At 34.2% G+C, this 15,722-nt stretch overlaps 2 protein-coding genes across 5 annotated transcripts; both read left to right on the top strand.

Moving 5' to 3' along the window:
- Window positions 1-2,842: 2,842 nt before the first annotated feature.
- On the top strand, window positions 2,843-8,356 carry LOC121239094. Of its 4 annotated transcripts, none has more exons than XM_041136227.1 (3): window positions 2,843-3,186; window positions 5,225-7,650; window positions 7,774-8,356. In XM_041136227.1, exons 1-3 carry the CDS (start codon window positions 3,147-3,149, stop codon window positions 8,065-8,067), a joined length of 2,760 nt encoding a protein of 919 aa, XP_040992161.1. In that variant the 5' UTR covers window positions 2,843-3,146; the 3' UTR covers window positions 8,068-8,356. The 4 variants fall into 4 exon arrangements, with proteins under 4 accessions (XP_040992161.1, XP_040992162.1, XP_040992164.1 ...); XM_041136228.1 differs by having other exon boundaries at window positions 3,048-3,186; window positions 5,105-7,650; XM_041136230.1 differs by having other exon boundaries at window positions 3,053-3,186; window positions 5,184-7,650.
- A 1,387-nt stretch (window positions 8,357-9,743) lies between these two features.
- LOC121239093 (phosphatidylinositol:ceramide inositolphosphotransferase 3) lies at window positions 9,744-13,761 on the top strand. The gene is given in 12 exon segments (XM_041136225.1): window positions 9,744-10,057; window positions 10,148-10,237; window positions 10,796-10,882; window positions 10,981-11,049; window positions 11,440-11,520; window positions 11,935-12,006; window positions 12,154-12,214; window positions 12,312-12,314; window positions 12,317-12,413; window positions 12,616-12,711; window positions 12,798-12,844; window positions 13,370-13,761. Coding segments are annotated over 12 exon segments (786 nt in total). The 5' UTR covers window positions 9,744-10,024; the 3' UTR covers window positions 13,420-13,761.
- Window positions 13,762-15,722: the final 1,961 nt, after the last annotated feature.

The raw sequence follows: 15,722 nt of genomic DNA, 5'->3' as shown, positions 1-15,722 counted from the left end.
CAAGTTCATACACATATGTTTAAAAAAAATTTTAAATTATATTAATATCATTTTTAAAATGATATTTCTTTCTATTTTACCCTCATTCATTAATGGGATTACACACGCAGTCTCCCATTCAAGATTACATACTTCATTTTTTAAAAAGTGAAGATTACTATTAAAAAAATAATTGTTTCATGTGAATCTCAGATTTATTTACTTTTTTTAAATAGAATATGCGATGACTACATATTTTATGACTGTGAATAGAATCTAGAGGAAGTAATCTGATTGGATTTTTTCTTCTAAATGGTAAAAAAATGTTACATTTTAATTACCTGCACTTAATCAAAATTAAGTCGAATCGAAAAATATTATATATTACAATCTCATCTATTTTTATTCTAATTTAGATTGTGAGTTTTTGTATAATTTTTGAAGTTTAGACTTTAGAAAGTGAGAATTAGGAGATGGATTAGTAAATTAGTTTTACAGTATTTATAAAATGTTTTTAGTTTAAGCGATATTAGTAAGAATTCAATAAATTCCAATATATACTTTATATGTGCATCCCTCACCCTTTTTAGATTGTGAAATTTAAATAAAAACTCTAAAGATCTTAATCCTCCATCATTTATGAGGTTGAATATTAATTAAAGAAATAAACGTTTATTTTTAAAACAAAAGAAGAGTGTCACCATTTTTATAAGAAAAATTATCATCTCCACATACTATATTTTATATTATTTTTTTTATTTTTTAATCTTATCAAATGTGTGATATATGAATGGTGAGTAGAAGAATCTAATAAATTTAATAAGAATAAAACAAAAAAAATATAAAAAATATGATGTGCAGTAAGTAAAGATAATAAATAATAAATCACTTTGGAGAATTTGAGTGGTTACCACCGTCAAAGAGACCACATGGCAAATTGTGAGAGAATGGCATAGAATCAAAGCAACAAATACTACCTCTAATTTTGATACTCGGGAGAGAGAAATTATAAAGTAAAAGAGTAATGTTACATATAATCATGTAATATATAAATATTATACAATTCTTTTAAAAAATAATAGATTTTATTATTAAAATATTAATTTTTTATTATATAAATATTATATTTAATTATTCTTTTTAAATAATTATATCGTATTTGTACCATCCAAGAAAAAAGGTGTATGATGAGATTGAGCAATAATAAACACTGATGATAAAGACATTCGATAATCATAGTTCCAAACTCACCATCAAACGGCATTATCTATCAATTTGCTCCCAAAAAAAAAAAAAAAAAACGGCATTATCTATCACCTTCTTTTTTTTCTTTAATCTCTATTACGACATTGTCCTTAATATATGAATATACTTTTTTATCTTGCCATTTATAAATAGAAATATTTAATTATAAAGAAATGTCACAAAATAAATTTATAAATAGACATGATTTGATATGATCTGTTGGATTATAAAATTATTTTTATCATAAAAAAGAACTAACATATAATATAAAATCATATCATTTTATAAATTTACTTTTATAAAATATCTTTATGAATATAATATTTCTCATTTATAAATAAGTGCATTAACACTATATTTGCCTGATACAAGTCTAGTAATAAACAGTTTATAAAACATAACAAATTTTGAAAGCAAATATATATACACTATGACTTGATTTGAAAAAAAATTAAATTTTAAATTTATTTTACAAATCAAGTTTTGTACTATTAATCATTAAAATCTATTTAACACATTTTTTTAACACACCCAGCATACTGCTGATTTGTAAACATTCCACGTTAACTATGCAAAACAAATTATTGGTCTTTTTATTTTTTAAAGTTATAATAGGTCTTATTCTACTTTCTAGCAAAACTCTTAAGGGAAGTTTAAATAATGAATTGAGATAAGATAAAAGTTAAATAAAATATTATTAAAATATTATTTTTTAGACCTTGTTTGGATACAAAAATACTCTCAACCCATCCCATCTTATCATTACAATTTTTTCAAATTTTCATACAAAATATAATAAACAATTCAACTTTTTTAAATTTTAAAATAATAATAATATTAAAAAATAATATTATAATAATATTTTATTCAACTAATCTAAAATATCTCATTTCATTTCGTTATTCAAATGAAATCTTAATATTATTTTTATTTTTAGATTTGAAAAAGTTAATTATTTATTGTATTTTATTTTAAAATTTTTTAAAAAAATATAATAATTAAATAAGATGAGATGAAATGAATTAAAATAGTTTCTGAATCAAATAATGACTTAATTATTTATAGAGTGTCTTTCACACTAATTTAAAAAGTAAAAAAAATTAATTAACAATGTAAACATCCATGTCAACGAGGTGTTTGATATATTTTAAATATAACTTTTTTTTAAAAAAAAATAATTTGTGCAATTTAAAAAGATTGATCTGACTTTTTTAAAAGATAAACTTATAGGGTCTCTATAGCCACCGATCGAGAAATTGTCAGGATATGTTTATGTTTCTTTTTTTTTTCTTTTATTTATATATATATTTAAGAAAAAAGATATTATTAAAAAAATAAAATATAAAATTTATATAAAAAAATTAAATTTTTAATAATAAATCCCATATTTTTTAAAATAATTATCCACTTCACGATTATACGTGATAAAGTTACATCTACCACTATTTAAATCAAAATAAAAAACAAATCGATACAAAAAGCAAATAAATAAGAGTCCCAAAAGGTGGGGCCCAGGAACATCCCCTCCCTCGCCTCTCTGATGTGACCGCGTCATATCCGGTCTTCCTTTTTAGCCGTCTGATTAAAACGATTAGTCTCTCTCTCTTCACTCTGCTTTGACTGCATGTAGTATGTACCGCACAAAATACAAACGAGCTCCAGCCAGAAATCGCAGATTCAGAAGGACTCCCTGTCTCTCTCTCTATCTCTCCCTTTCTCCCTCCCTGTCTGAGGATCTGTGGGCTGATACTCTCTTCGGCTTTGGAGTTTGGGGAAGAAAAAGGGTAGCATTGTGATTACAAGGCGATTGATTTCTCTGTTTTTTTCTCTTCGCGACTCTTTTCTTACTCCCGAACTATGCACCGGCCGAACTATGCACCGACAGGCGTTACTTCGTCCTTGAGCTGCTGGAACTTCCATTAATGGCAGTTTTTCGCCTCTGCATTTCCGGTACTGATTCTGGTATGACTCTCTGTCTTAGTTTTTGTGAGAAATCCCCAGAAATACTTTGTTTGCTTGGAAATTTGGCTTGCCATGGCTTTGTATTATGTTTATTCTAGGTTTGGATTTGTTGCTTGTTTTTTTAAATGCTATGTTTATCATAATTTTTGTTTTTTTTAGCTCTGGATTTGCTTTCTTAACTTGAATTTGAGAGAGAGAGAGAGAGAATCTCATTCTTTTGACATTTGAAACATTTGTGCACTCTTTGGTATTCCAGGAAAAGAAAATAAAAAGCCTTATCTTCTTTATTATCTTTCTTTTGGAGACGCGACCGAGACCCTACTCTTTAGGATTTTGAAATTTAAGTTTGCTCTGGTTTTCGTATAGCTGGAGAATCGTTGTCTGTTTCGTTACTTGTGGCTTATCCTAAAGACTTCGAAAGTGGGTTTTCATGGACCACCCGATTTTTCTTTTTAATCTTTTTTGGCTTTGAGCGTATGTTTATCCGGTTTTATGATTGTCCGTATACTGCCTATTGTCATCGTTCATTCCGAACTTCTTTTTCTCTACGTGAGAGTTAAAATTTGTCTCATCATTTAGATGCGACTGATGATAGCGTCTTTGCTGGTGCGTAAGAGTCACCTGGTACCAACCGCGCATTCTTATGCATCGTGAATGCAAACAAAACGAAAATACCGATAGCAACTAGAAGACCCGTGACCACTAAAATTGTTCAGTGACCTTGCATTTTGGTTTGGCAAATGCAAAAGTGGTAGAGTGGGGAGGGGGTATTAGCAATCCATATTCATTTTCTTCCCCCAATGGGGTGTAAAAAGGTCTGTTACACACTTGTAAGATGTATACACGTATTTGAACCCAGTAATCTAACAAGCAGCGTCTGAAAGGTTTGTGCAATTAATGAGGAACAGCCTGTCAGAGAAGTATATAGAACATAGATAAAATTGTTTCTAGTTCATTTTTCTCCTTCATGATTAATTAAATTCCCATTGGTAGTAGAAAGCTAAGTGATCACAGTTGCAATGAACTGACTGATCCATATCTTCAACTCCAAATCAACCCACTGCTGGATAAAATCCTATACACATTTCATTAGAAAATTTGGTAAAGCTAGTAAATTATATTGGACCTGTAAAGAGTAATGAAGATATAATATTTTTCCAGCCTCTTTGCTTTGATTATAATGCAGATTTTGGAAAAAAGAAGCATAGTAATTGAATTCATATATGTCATAAAAAAAAAAATCATATAAGAAATCGGCATGCATATTGCAACTTTTTTTAGACAGAAGTTCTATTACTTCTTTTGTTAGGATTCTGTGATTATGGGACAATGAAAAAAAAAATCCAAAAGCTTTTAATTTTTACAAATTACATGTTTTGATTTTTTGAGTTCTCTCAGGTTCATATTAATTACCTATATGGTCAGAAATATGCTGCATGAGTTATACGCTATGGATATTGCTCAAGTATTGTGTTAGAAGAATTCTCAATCTCTCGTTTTGACTTCTTATTGTAATGTGTTTCCTGAATAAGAGTACCTCATTGAGACTTTTTGTTGTCGTAGTAAATACTGTATAATGAAAATGTGGTTTGGAAGTCGGTATCTCTTTGGTGGATGAGGTAAATTATGGTTGGTGGCCTTTCCATTTGCTAAGAAAACTTTTGCTTCTTGTTAAAGGAGTTGTGACTTTGGTTGCTTGCCTTGTTGGCATAGTACCTTTTCTCAGGATCAGTAAAAAGTAGGTAATCCTTCATCGTAGCATAACCTCTCTTATCTTCAAAATTGTGCTTTAGATGCATGTAATTATGTAAAGCCATGGATGTTGATTTTTTTCCCATTTTGTCATGGTATCTTTCCATCCTCCCTTCATTTGCTTGGAGGATTGTGTTATAGTAAAAAAATTGCCTTTTATCTCCAGAGAGGTCTGCTTCTATGTGAATTCGGTCTGAGATTTGCAAAAAAAATATTAGGACATTCTTCGTTGCAAATTTCTGCACAGCAAGAAACTGATAATTGCAATTGCTGGTGGAAACCCCAGAAGACATCTGTTCTATGGAATATCATTCAGAGCTTAAAAGCAATTCAGGTGATCGACAACATCTAGAAACTTCTGGGAAGCCCTTACTGCCCCAAGCAAGTCAAAGTGTAAAGCTGCGAGAAAGGGTAAATCCTGAAAAGCCTAATCTATCGTATGCTGATCTTCATCATGAAATTACTGAGAATGCAAAGGACATCCCACCCAAATCTTCGGATAATCTCCAAAAACAACAGAATGGTAGGAAGGCAACCGAAGAAGATGAACTTGTGAAGTACATGTCAAATTTGCCAAGTTATCTGGAGAGAGGAGAGAAACTCCAGGAGAAAGTTTTAAATGTTGGGGTTCTTGACTGGGGGCGTCTTGAAAAATGGCACCATGGTCATAAACAGGTAGCAGATGAGAGCAGCCAGTATTCACAATCTAGTAGCAGCACATCATCATCATTTTCGACGGATGGTTCATCTGCTCATTCTAGCAGAGGTCATAGCCGCTCTCCTGCTCGTCCAAGGACACGACATCCTTCATTGCATTGCCATCTGATGGAATCTCCAATAGAAGGTCATTCTCAAGATGTCCAAGCCTTAAGGGAAAGTGCTGGAAAGTTTCAAGATCTTAAATCTGCAGAGAGTAACATCTTGAGTGGGCAGCGGAAGTTCATAGATCAGCCTCTTTGTAATACAGTAATCAAGCAGGAGGAGTACAAGAGAAAGGATCCAGACCCAAAGATTAATCAAGATAGTGGATTTATCCCAAACAACCTGAATTATGAGGTGGCATCATGTACAAAGTTAAAGAAAAAGATTCAGGATGGTGAAATTAAGAAGAGAGCAGAGAAGGTACGAGAACCAAAATCAAACAATATTGATCAAGATGTCTCTGCAAAACGTGAAACTGTTGTTCTCCTTCTGCCAAGGGATCTCCCCCAAAAACATCATTCCGGAATGACCCGGTTTGCCGATTTGACAGCATTGTTAGGTCGAAGATCAGCAGAAGCAAGTCAAAGGAGATTCTCTGAGAGATCTAATGAGATATGCCGTGAGGTTAATTCTGACATCCCACACTCATGCCCGCTGCCTTTTGAAGTTGACAGTGAACACACTCACTTAAAGCAGCCTGGCACCATAGATGTGGAGAGTGTCAACTTTTCATCTAATACATCCATCCCAATGTCACGTTCAGCTAAAGTAGGAATCAGTCCGTCCAGATCCAGAAACTTTGGAGAGAAAAAATCGGCTGTAATACGAACAAACAAAACAAATGAACCTTCGAAGGGGTCGGACTTGAACATAAACAAATTTACAGATGAAAAAGTAAGAAACTCTTCACCTTTCCGCCGACTTAGCATTGATTTGGGAAAGATGAGCGGAAGTACCAGCACCAAAGAGGGTCTAGATACACAGCATACAGGCTCAAAATATACTTCAGATAAAACTGTGGCTTATGCTTGCTCAGATGTGTCAAACAATGATAAACCCAATGCCACAGGCAAAGCCAGGTCCAGCCCTTTGAGAAGGATACTTGACCCATTACTGAAGCCGAAGGCAGCCAGCTGCCATCACCATGTGGAACCATTACAGAGAGAATCAGTATCAATGGATAGAGCTTGCAAAAATTCTGGTGGAAGATTGGATTCTTCAACTGTGGACTCTGGGAAATTAAAATTAGAAACAACAGTTCAAGCTCTTCTGCGAGTTGCGATTAAAAATGACCAGCCTCTGATCACATTTGCAGTTGATAATGGCACTGATATTCTTGCGGCCACAATGAAGAAGTTAAGTACCTCAAGAAGGGGTGACTACAACTCAATTTATACATTCTTCACCATTCGAGAAGTCAAGAAGAAAAATGGGAGTTGGATGAATCAAGGAGGTAGAAGCAAAGGCAAAGGTCCTAATTACATTCCTAATGTCATTGCGCAAATGAAGGTTTCTGATTCCGAGTTTTCCAATTTGATTGGACAGCCTTGTATGGATCATTTCAGTACGAGAGAATTTGTTCTGTTTTCTGTGGACCTAAAGCAAGAAGATCAACAAACTTCTGACTTCCAGCCAAATGATGAGCTTGCAGCTGTTGTTGTCAAAATTCCAAATTGCATCACTAGAAGTTCCGTAACAGGTTCAAAAGAGTGGTTGCCTGGGATGGGAGGTTATTCCAGCACTGGGGAACACACCAAGAAGCTGCCTTTCATCGGTATTAAGGATCTTTTTAGTGCTACAGTCATACTTCCAAGTGGTGTGCATAGTATACCAAGTAAGGGAGGACCTTCATCGCTGATTGAACGCTGGAAATCTGGGGGATTATGCGACTGTGGAGGGTGGGATTTGGGCTGCAAACTTCAGATTCTTACTAACCAGAATCATAGCAATAAGAAATTGGGTTCATCTAAAGTTTGTTCCACAAGAGATAAAATTGAGCTTTTCTGTCAGGTACTAGCCTCTTGCTTGGACAATTCTGAGGTCCACTGTTTTATACTAGTGACTACCAATAATGACACCTTTAATTTTTTTTAATTGTCCATTACTCATAAAAAAATGGTTAATTGTCCACAGGAAGGAGTTCAATTAAACCAGCCCCTCTTCAGTTTGGCCCCATTCAAGGACGAGATCTATTCAGTTGAGTTCAATTCTTCCCTCTCAAATTTACAAGCATTCTCCATTTGTATAGCAGTTTTAGACAGTAAGAAACCATGTGAGCTTTCAGAACCAACTGACTCTTCGGAAGGAAAAACTTTAGAAGAAACAATATCAATGCAAAATGATAGAATAAAGGCTCCAAATCAAACTGAAGAACTTCCTGCAAGATATGTCTCATATCCACCCCTTTCTCCAGTTGGGAGGGTGTAGATTCATGTGCAGAATCATCTTGCAGGTAACAGTGATGGTTTATGTCAATATTTTCTGTTGGCTTGTTGGGCTATGGGTTTTGTACTTGTGTGGATCAAAGCCACTTTGTGATTGGTATGTTCAGCTGAATAGAAAACGATCTTGAAGTTCATCGCGCCCTCTATAGTGGCAGGATAAGTACCCAGAACCCCTTGTGTATTTTGTGTTACTTACGACTAAAGAAGCAATAGCAACTGTACTATGAGAGAAGCAATCTTCATCAATTTTAAGTATGCATATTATGAGTGAATGGTATTTTGCTTTCTTGAACCTTTATATCTAGTTTTAATTGTATGTTTAGAGGATTATAAATCCAAACACTTATTTCTTCACACGCTGGATTAGAAAAGTTCATTGTCCAAGGTCCCCATCTGAAGCCTTATGTTGTGGAGCAGTTTTCTCTGATGGAGAAATTGGAAGGTTAGCAGCAATGTGTAGTAATGTTCATGCAGGAGGTGAAACTGTGCTTGCACTTTTTCGTGGCTGTGCCGTTAAGAAAATGTGGGGCTTTTTTGCTTCTAGTTAAAAGCAACCACAATCGTAGTAGGAAAGCCACAAGACTGTAAAAGAGAATTGGAACTAGGTGTCCCCACTTATCTGGGGTAAGGTTTGTTGTATGCAGAATGTTTGGGACTACTTGAATGGACAACCTTATCAACTTTTCTTCCAAACTTGTGCATATGTAAATGTGGTATAATAGCATTATATATTCATTTCTAAGGATATAATTGTTGTCGAGACGACAAGTACTATAATTTCGTACCAAAAAATTGGGACAACCCTGATTACACATGTTCTTGCCTTTGAATCAGTTCATGCATCTTTCTGTTAAGAGCTTTCATGTATATCGGCCGCTCGCTTCCTTTTCAGTGCCTAGCTCTGTTAAGAGCTTTGAAGGATGTGAAATCTTTATTTTTTATTATTAATCAAACGACTTAGATTCTATCACGTTACCGTGCAATTTAATAAGTTCGGATGAGTTAAAAGAAAATTCAGGATTAATCATTACAACCATTCTCATTTGTAATGATTAATGAGAATGTAACAACATAGGAATTGTTTGTTTTTACAATCATTCTCATCTCATTTAATCATTATAATTTTTTTAAATTTTAAAATAAAAATAATATTAAAAATATATATTTTAATAATATTTTATTCAATTTTCATCTTCTCTCATCTGTAAAAACAAACGAGAGAATATAAAATAGTGACGAATGAGATTCTTTAGTGAATGAAAAAATCTGGTGACTTAAAATGATTTCAATGGACTTTAATTATAAGTACATAATTTTGATCAATCATTTTCAAAATCTTGTGATTGTCCAATGTCACTTAATATAGAGTTATTCATATCACTTAAATGATAATATTTGATTTAAAAATCTTAAATTTTAAAATATTTATCTTTTAAATTAAATTATATCATGTAAGTATTTTATTGAGTGTGTGATAATAGATAGAATTTTTTAATTAAAAATTATAACGGTAATTTTAAATTAAAAATTATAAAGTGTCTTGTAAGCAAATTATTTTATAATTTTTATACAAAGTTTTTAATAAATATTATTATTTTTAATTCAAACTAATCAAAGTCAAATAAATTTAAAATCATTTTACATAGTATATATACGACTTTATTCTCGACTGCCTCCACCGCCCTCCCCCATTCTTCGGTTATTCCATGTATAAGAGAGTGCGATAGAGACTTTTATAATCCGAGAATTAGTTGAAATCCATTGGCGGATTAGATTCGATTCTGTATCTACTCCCATTGAAGTTTGAAGTGATTTCGGAGATAGAACGATAAGAATTCGAATTTGAAACGATTCCGGTAATCTTCCCATGTACTGTGGTTTCGTACCTTACTGTCCAATTTAATGATGCTTGATGCCGAGCTCTAACCTTGAAATCAGAAATGCCAGTTTACTTTGCTCGTGAGGCTCCTAAGGTTCTCTCTCTCTCTCTCTCTCTCTCTCTGCGCTGTTTTTATATTGAATTTTTTGTGCTCGTTTTTATTCGTAATTGGTTTGATGTGAAGCTATGGAGGAAAATATGCATCGAGGCGTCAATAGAGGTTTCTCTCCTTGCAGAAAATTGGAAGTTTGTTTTTGCTGGACTCGTTTTTCAGGTTCCCTTTCTCATGTTACCATTGTATGGCGTTGATGATATTATTGTATTTACTATGTTTTGCACTTCCGCATCTTCAACACGTATTGAAGATACGATTCCACTAGAATATGTAGCGGGGATGTCTGTTTGCTGTTTCCACTCGAATGTTGGAGGCACATCATATTTTTGATCATGGTATTTGCTCTTTTGGTTGGTTGGTGATTTTGTTAAGAAACCAAACAGTTGGATATAAAACGAAGATTGCTTAATTATGGTCGTCATTACTATGTATGGTATTAGCACAGAGTTTTTGGTTTTTTTACTGTAGCTACAATAATTCAGTCTCGGGTGACAACATATACTTGAGTTTCTTATATTTGCTAACCTTGATGGTTTTATTTGGGAGTTTATAACAGAATGCTCTGCTCTGCTCTACTCTACTCTCTCTCCCCAAAATGTTTCGCGTCATTTTCTGTCGTTTGAAATTTTCTTTTGGAACTTTCTTTACACCATCTGTTTGGATGTCAAAATAAGAATCACGCAGATCCGTATATAATAGGTTGGTTTCCATTAACAGTATATTCATGGATTGGCTGCTCATGGAGTTCATTACCTTCATCGGCCAGGACCAACACTTCAGGATGTTGGATTCCTTCTTATTCCAGTGGGTGCCACTTTTCATATTTCAGTTTGGTTTCATAAACCTCGATGTAAGATTGTAGTAGCATATATTTCGTCTTTTTTTTTTCTATGTTATTTTAGGAACTTGGTGAGGACAAAGCATATATGAGTGAGACTATATTTGTCTTCATCTTTTGTTCCTTTGTCTTGGTAAGTTCCCAACATCCACGCTTCTACATAAATTTTTCATTAATATGAAATTGATTTATTTTGGTTTTATCTCTTGTTTTTCAAATTGATTAAGAGTTGAAATTATCAGAGATGCTTCTTAACATATTTTGTGCGACTAGGGTTGCCCATATAAACAGTGGAATTTGTTATTTGTTTTCTATGTATATAATTTAGAATTCCATTCAGCTTCTTCTTTTTACTCCTTTCCCTCCTTCTCATTATTCAAATGCAATGCTGCGTTCTCTTTTCTTCTAAGAGATAAACTATGTACTGCAAATAAATATGAAAAAGCATATTGTAATGCTGACTCTTGCTAATCAACTGCTATCCATTTATTATGGGTCTAATACAATGTTGATTGTCTTGCAGTGGACTTTCCATCCTTTCTTTTTTCAGAGCAAAAGAATCTATACCGTTCTGTTATGGTGCAGGATTCTTGCTTATTTAGGAGTAAGTATGGAGTATAATTGTTGTGATATTATCTTCTGTTGACAACATAAGCTTTAGAAGTTAAAGTTGCACATCTTCATGAGATTTCCTTGATTACTCTTCCTCTTGGAGGTACAATTATAGGCTGTATTTGGCTTTGTTTGAATGAGTTATTCTTGTTGTTTATAATTGGAAAGAAAATTAAGAAAGATTTTTGTTCTTGGTGCAATTTTTCCTTTGCATCAGCACTGATCTCAATTCTGGTATCACATTATTCAGTAGCAACATTGCAATCCGTGCGTAATATCTTGTTAGTGTTCTCATGGTTTCAACCCCCAGATATGTTAAGTGTTTATCAAGCCGAGTCAATCGTCGAACTCCTTTAAAGCATCTATGGAGCTGCTTTAGCTTTTTCTGCTTTTGGTTATTTTTTAGGCTTGTCAAATTCTCCGGATCATGACATTCTATGCAACTCAGCTTCCTGGTCCAAACTATCATTGCCGTGAGGTAAATCTAAGGAACTTCCCATAATTTGTGGCAGTGGTGTAGTCTCAGAATTCTTATTGTGGAACTGTCATAGGAGAATGTATTTTCTCATTTCTAACTTGTGAATAAAGCAATTTCTTTACAATCAAGTACAACTGTCTCTTTCAGGGCTCAAAACTTGCCAGGCTGCCCCCTCCAGACAGTGCACTTGAAGTGATTTTTATCAACTGTAAGACTTAAAGTAGTTTGCTATTTTTTCCCCTCTCAACACTTCAGTAATTATATAACCATCACTAGCATGCTCATATGATCTGAATAATGTGCAGTTCCCTGGGGGTGATATATGGCTGTGGTGATTTGATTTTTTCGTCACACGTGATTTTTATGTTAGTATTTGTACTGACATATAAAAAATACGGCACAATAAGGTACATAGTCATTCTCAATTGCATCTTATGCCTGTTCATGACAATTGTCTTTATTGTTTATCAATTGCATGTATAGGTGGTGGCAGAGGGGCTGACTCCATCAGGCATATGAGATTTTTGTCAGATGTATGGCATTATGAAAATAAGTTATTGGTTTTATTTAGCCCTAACTTTTTGTACTGTTGTGGGCTTATCCTTGCAGGTACCTTAAGCAGTTTGCTTGGCTACTTGCCCTTATTCAAAGCCTCCTGATTATAGCCTCTCGCAAGCATTATACGGTTGACGTTGTTGTTGCTTGGTAAACAAAAGAAGGATTCTGTTATGTTATTGAAGAGACTAATTGTTGTTGTTTTAGTGGTTGTGAACTGTTCTATTCTCATGCAGGTATACTGTAAATTTGACAGTGTTCTTTCTTGACAAGAAATTGCCAGGTTAGCTTTAGCATTAGCATCTTTTTTTTAGAGAAATGATAGTTGCAGTCGTGAGTGTGCAAGCATCGTGGAATCATTTTGAAAAAAAAATAAATAAATACGGGACTCACATGAAAATAATAATAATTTTTTAATAGTGGACCCTACACTTTTCAAAACGATTGCACGGCGCTTGCGCACTCCACAATTGTATGTAGCATTATTCTATTTCTTAAGTTATTTAAGCATTAGGTTCTGGTGGAATTCAAACTTCTTGCCGTTAGTAGCATTAACATTTAGGCTCCGTTTGGATGTTGAACTGAGTTGAGATAAGTTGAGTTCTTTATGAATAATAGTGAGTTGAGATGATGTAATGAGTTTTGTGGGGCCCACCTATGATGAGTTTCTTTATGCACTATATGTGCACCACGATTATCCGATGGTTGTATCACTTGTCGGCACTGTGCCCAACTTCAACATTTGCTTTTAACTTTTGCTGAGAATGCTTAATCTCCATTTGTGGTGGCTCTGTCGTCTCCATTTCAGAATTGCCAGACCGTTCAAGTAGCTCTGCATCTCCACGTCTACTACCTTGAAAGGAGAATCTCGAGATCATGAACTGAAAAGAGCTTACAGATTCCTTAATTGGAAAACTGCCTACAATACATATTTACAGAAATGTGTATGAATATTTCCTATCATCATACCCAGTAAAACTAAGAGTTACTGGATGCTTATTTTCAGTCATATTGAAATTGTAAAGGCCATGCATTTGGAACTTAGGATGCAAAATGAAACGCAGGATAGGACCATAATGTTATGCAGTACATAGGTGACAGCATGAGCTGAAGATAGCTATGCTGCCGTTAAAATAATGGTTATGTGTCATTGTTCTGTTTAATAATTGATGGAGCCTCAACTCTTTTAAACCTTGATAAGCATGATTTGCAGTATCGTTGTATAAAAATTTTATAATAAAATGCAATTCTTAAACTCTCTCCTCCATGTATTTTCCGTCGTCGGCATTGTCTATTGAATGTCTCCCTTTTTCTTCTCGGCGAAGTGCAATTAGTTTGTCTGTGAATTATTGATCCGCAAATTGGAGAGACAAAGTGTATGTACGAGAACTGTATGTCGGGAATAAAATCATGTAAGAATAGTGGTGATTATGTACTTCTGGGTTTAAATCCAAGACATCGGCCATGTGGACGGGCGTGACATGTTTAAAGATCCATACCTCAAAATTGATGAGCTGATGTGGGGGTGAAGCATGAAGGACGCTGAGTACCACCGGGGGCACCATGTCTAGGAGATGATTGAGCAGATGTCTACACTTTTAACATGCTAAATTAAACAAGTTTAAAATCAATATTTGAAACTTCTTAGCAGCAATGAAACTGGCTTTCAAATGGAAAGGAGTACTTGAAAATAAGCATGTGATGCCTTGCTAATTGGAGCTGGCATGAGCCAATCATGCAAACTTAATAATATCCCAGCCCCGTGATGCACTAGCCCCTACTTTTTAGAGTTTTTTTTTCGATGTTTATTCTCTTTTAGTAGGATGTTGAAACATGATGTCTGGGACAGCATATGTTTACATCACATGCCTTCCCTAGTATCTCCCCATCAAAGGTACTGTTCCCCTTTCCTTTTTTCTCTTATCTTTTATACTTAATGTGACATCTGCCCTGCCCTGCCAGCGTCAAATGTATGGGAAAAAGAAAGATATCATTATGCCTGCAGGCTTCCTTTTGGGCCTTTTTCGTGCAACCCAAAAGTATGGCTTCGATGCATCAATTTCTCAACAAGTTGCTGTTGCTGAATGTTAGAGACTTCTATAGAGAGTAGCCTTTACGCAACAGCTTTGAGCTACCATTATTTATTCCTTTTTAATTTTTATTCCTTTTGAAAAGAAAATATCTACTCATCATTTTATGACCTGCCATTAGATAATTGGTTTATAAATAAAATATAATAAATAGTCTTTAATCACTTAATACCACATTATATGATGATAAGAAGATAATAAGAATTAAGATGATTAGTATCATTACTCAAAATCTAGCACAATTCAATACATGAACAGCATAGAAGACCTACGGTATCCCTTAAAATCAATGAATAATGACTTACAAGACTCATGCTTAATTTCACTTAATAACCCAGAAGAAAATGCTGACTGGAATTAATGTTCACGACAAGAGATTGAGTCCTAGTTCTCAAATGAACCAAAATATAAAGAACCAAATCATCTGGGCATATTTTCTTGCCAAAACTTGTCTCAACTGAAATCTTCGCCTGTGAATATTAAAGGATTGTACAGAGCTAATGGTTTCCTTTTCCTGTTTCTCTTTCAATTGTTTTCAGAGCTAGTATTTCTTCATGCCTTGCCCATGTGGGTTTTCCCAGGATTTTTGTTTGGGGTTGGGGCAAGGCTGTATGGGGATGTCCTTGTATGCTTTAGAATTTGGACAATGGCAAAAGAAGGCCATGTTGGGTCACTGTTGAGTCAAAATGGAAGCAATGGAGTGGGAAAGGTCAGTCAACATCAACCTCAGCTCTCTCTCTCTCTCTCTCTCTCTCTCTCTCTCTCCTCATCATTTTGGGCATGCCTCACGAAGATCCCATTATTTTATCATTTTTTTTTTGTTCTGCTCCTGCTCTTTTATCTTTAAGACGAGTGTTGGAACTTTTTTCAAAGGGTTAAATCAGGTCAACCAAAGCAGGAGCCTAGTTCACTCGTTGAAACCGATTTCTCAATGCTATACATGAACATCATGAATTGGTAGCTAATTTATCAGTTTCTTCATTCTATATTTGACTTGTTGCCCGTGAGCAAATTCACCTTTGATCTAGGTTTTACAATAAACAAGTAGGAAGTCTCCAAAGATTCCATGAT

This window comes from Juglans microcarpa x Juglans regia, chromosome 7D (genome assembly GCF_004785595.1).
Source record: "Juglans microcarpa x Juglans regia isolate MS1-56 chromosome 7D, Jm3101_v1.0, whole genome shotgun sequence".
In the NCBI taxonomy this organism is placed as follows: domain Eukaryota; kingdom Viridiplantae; phylum Streptophyta; class Magnoliopsida; order Fagales; family Juglandaceae; genus Juglans; species Juglans microcarpa x Juglans regia.
Note: the sequence above shows the minus strand (reverse complement) of the source record. Positions and strands in the feature narration are given on the sequence as shown.

Excerpts from the sequence above, each read along its gene's own strand:
- LOC121239094 (XM_041136227.1), top strand. The coding sequence starts at position 3,147 with ATGGCAGTTTTTCGCCTCTGCATTTCCGGTACTGATTCTG. Across the intron at positions 3,187-5,224 it reads CATTTCCGGTACTGATTCTG|AAGACATCTGTTCTATGGAA; the intron begins GTATGACTCTCT and ends TGGAAACCCCAG. Across the intron at positions 7,651-7,773 it reads AAATTGAGCTTTTCTGTCAG|GAAGGAGTTCAATTAAACCA; the intron begins GTACTAGCCTCT and ends AATTGTCCACAG.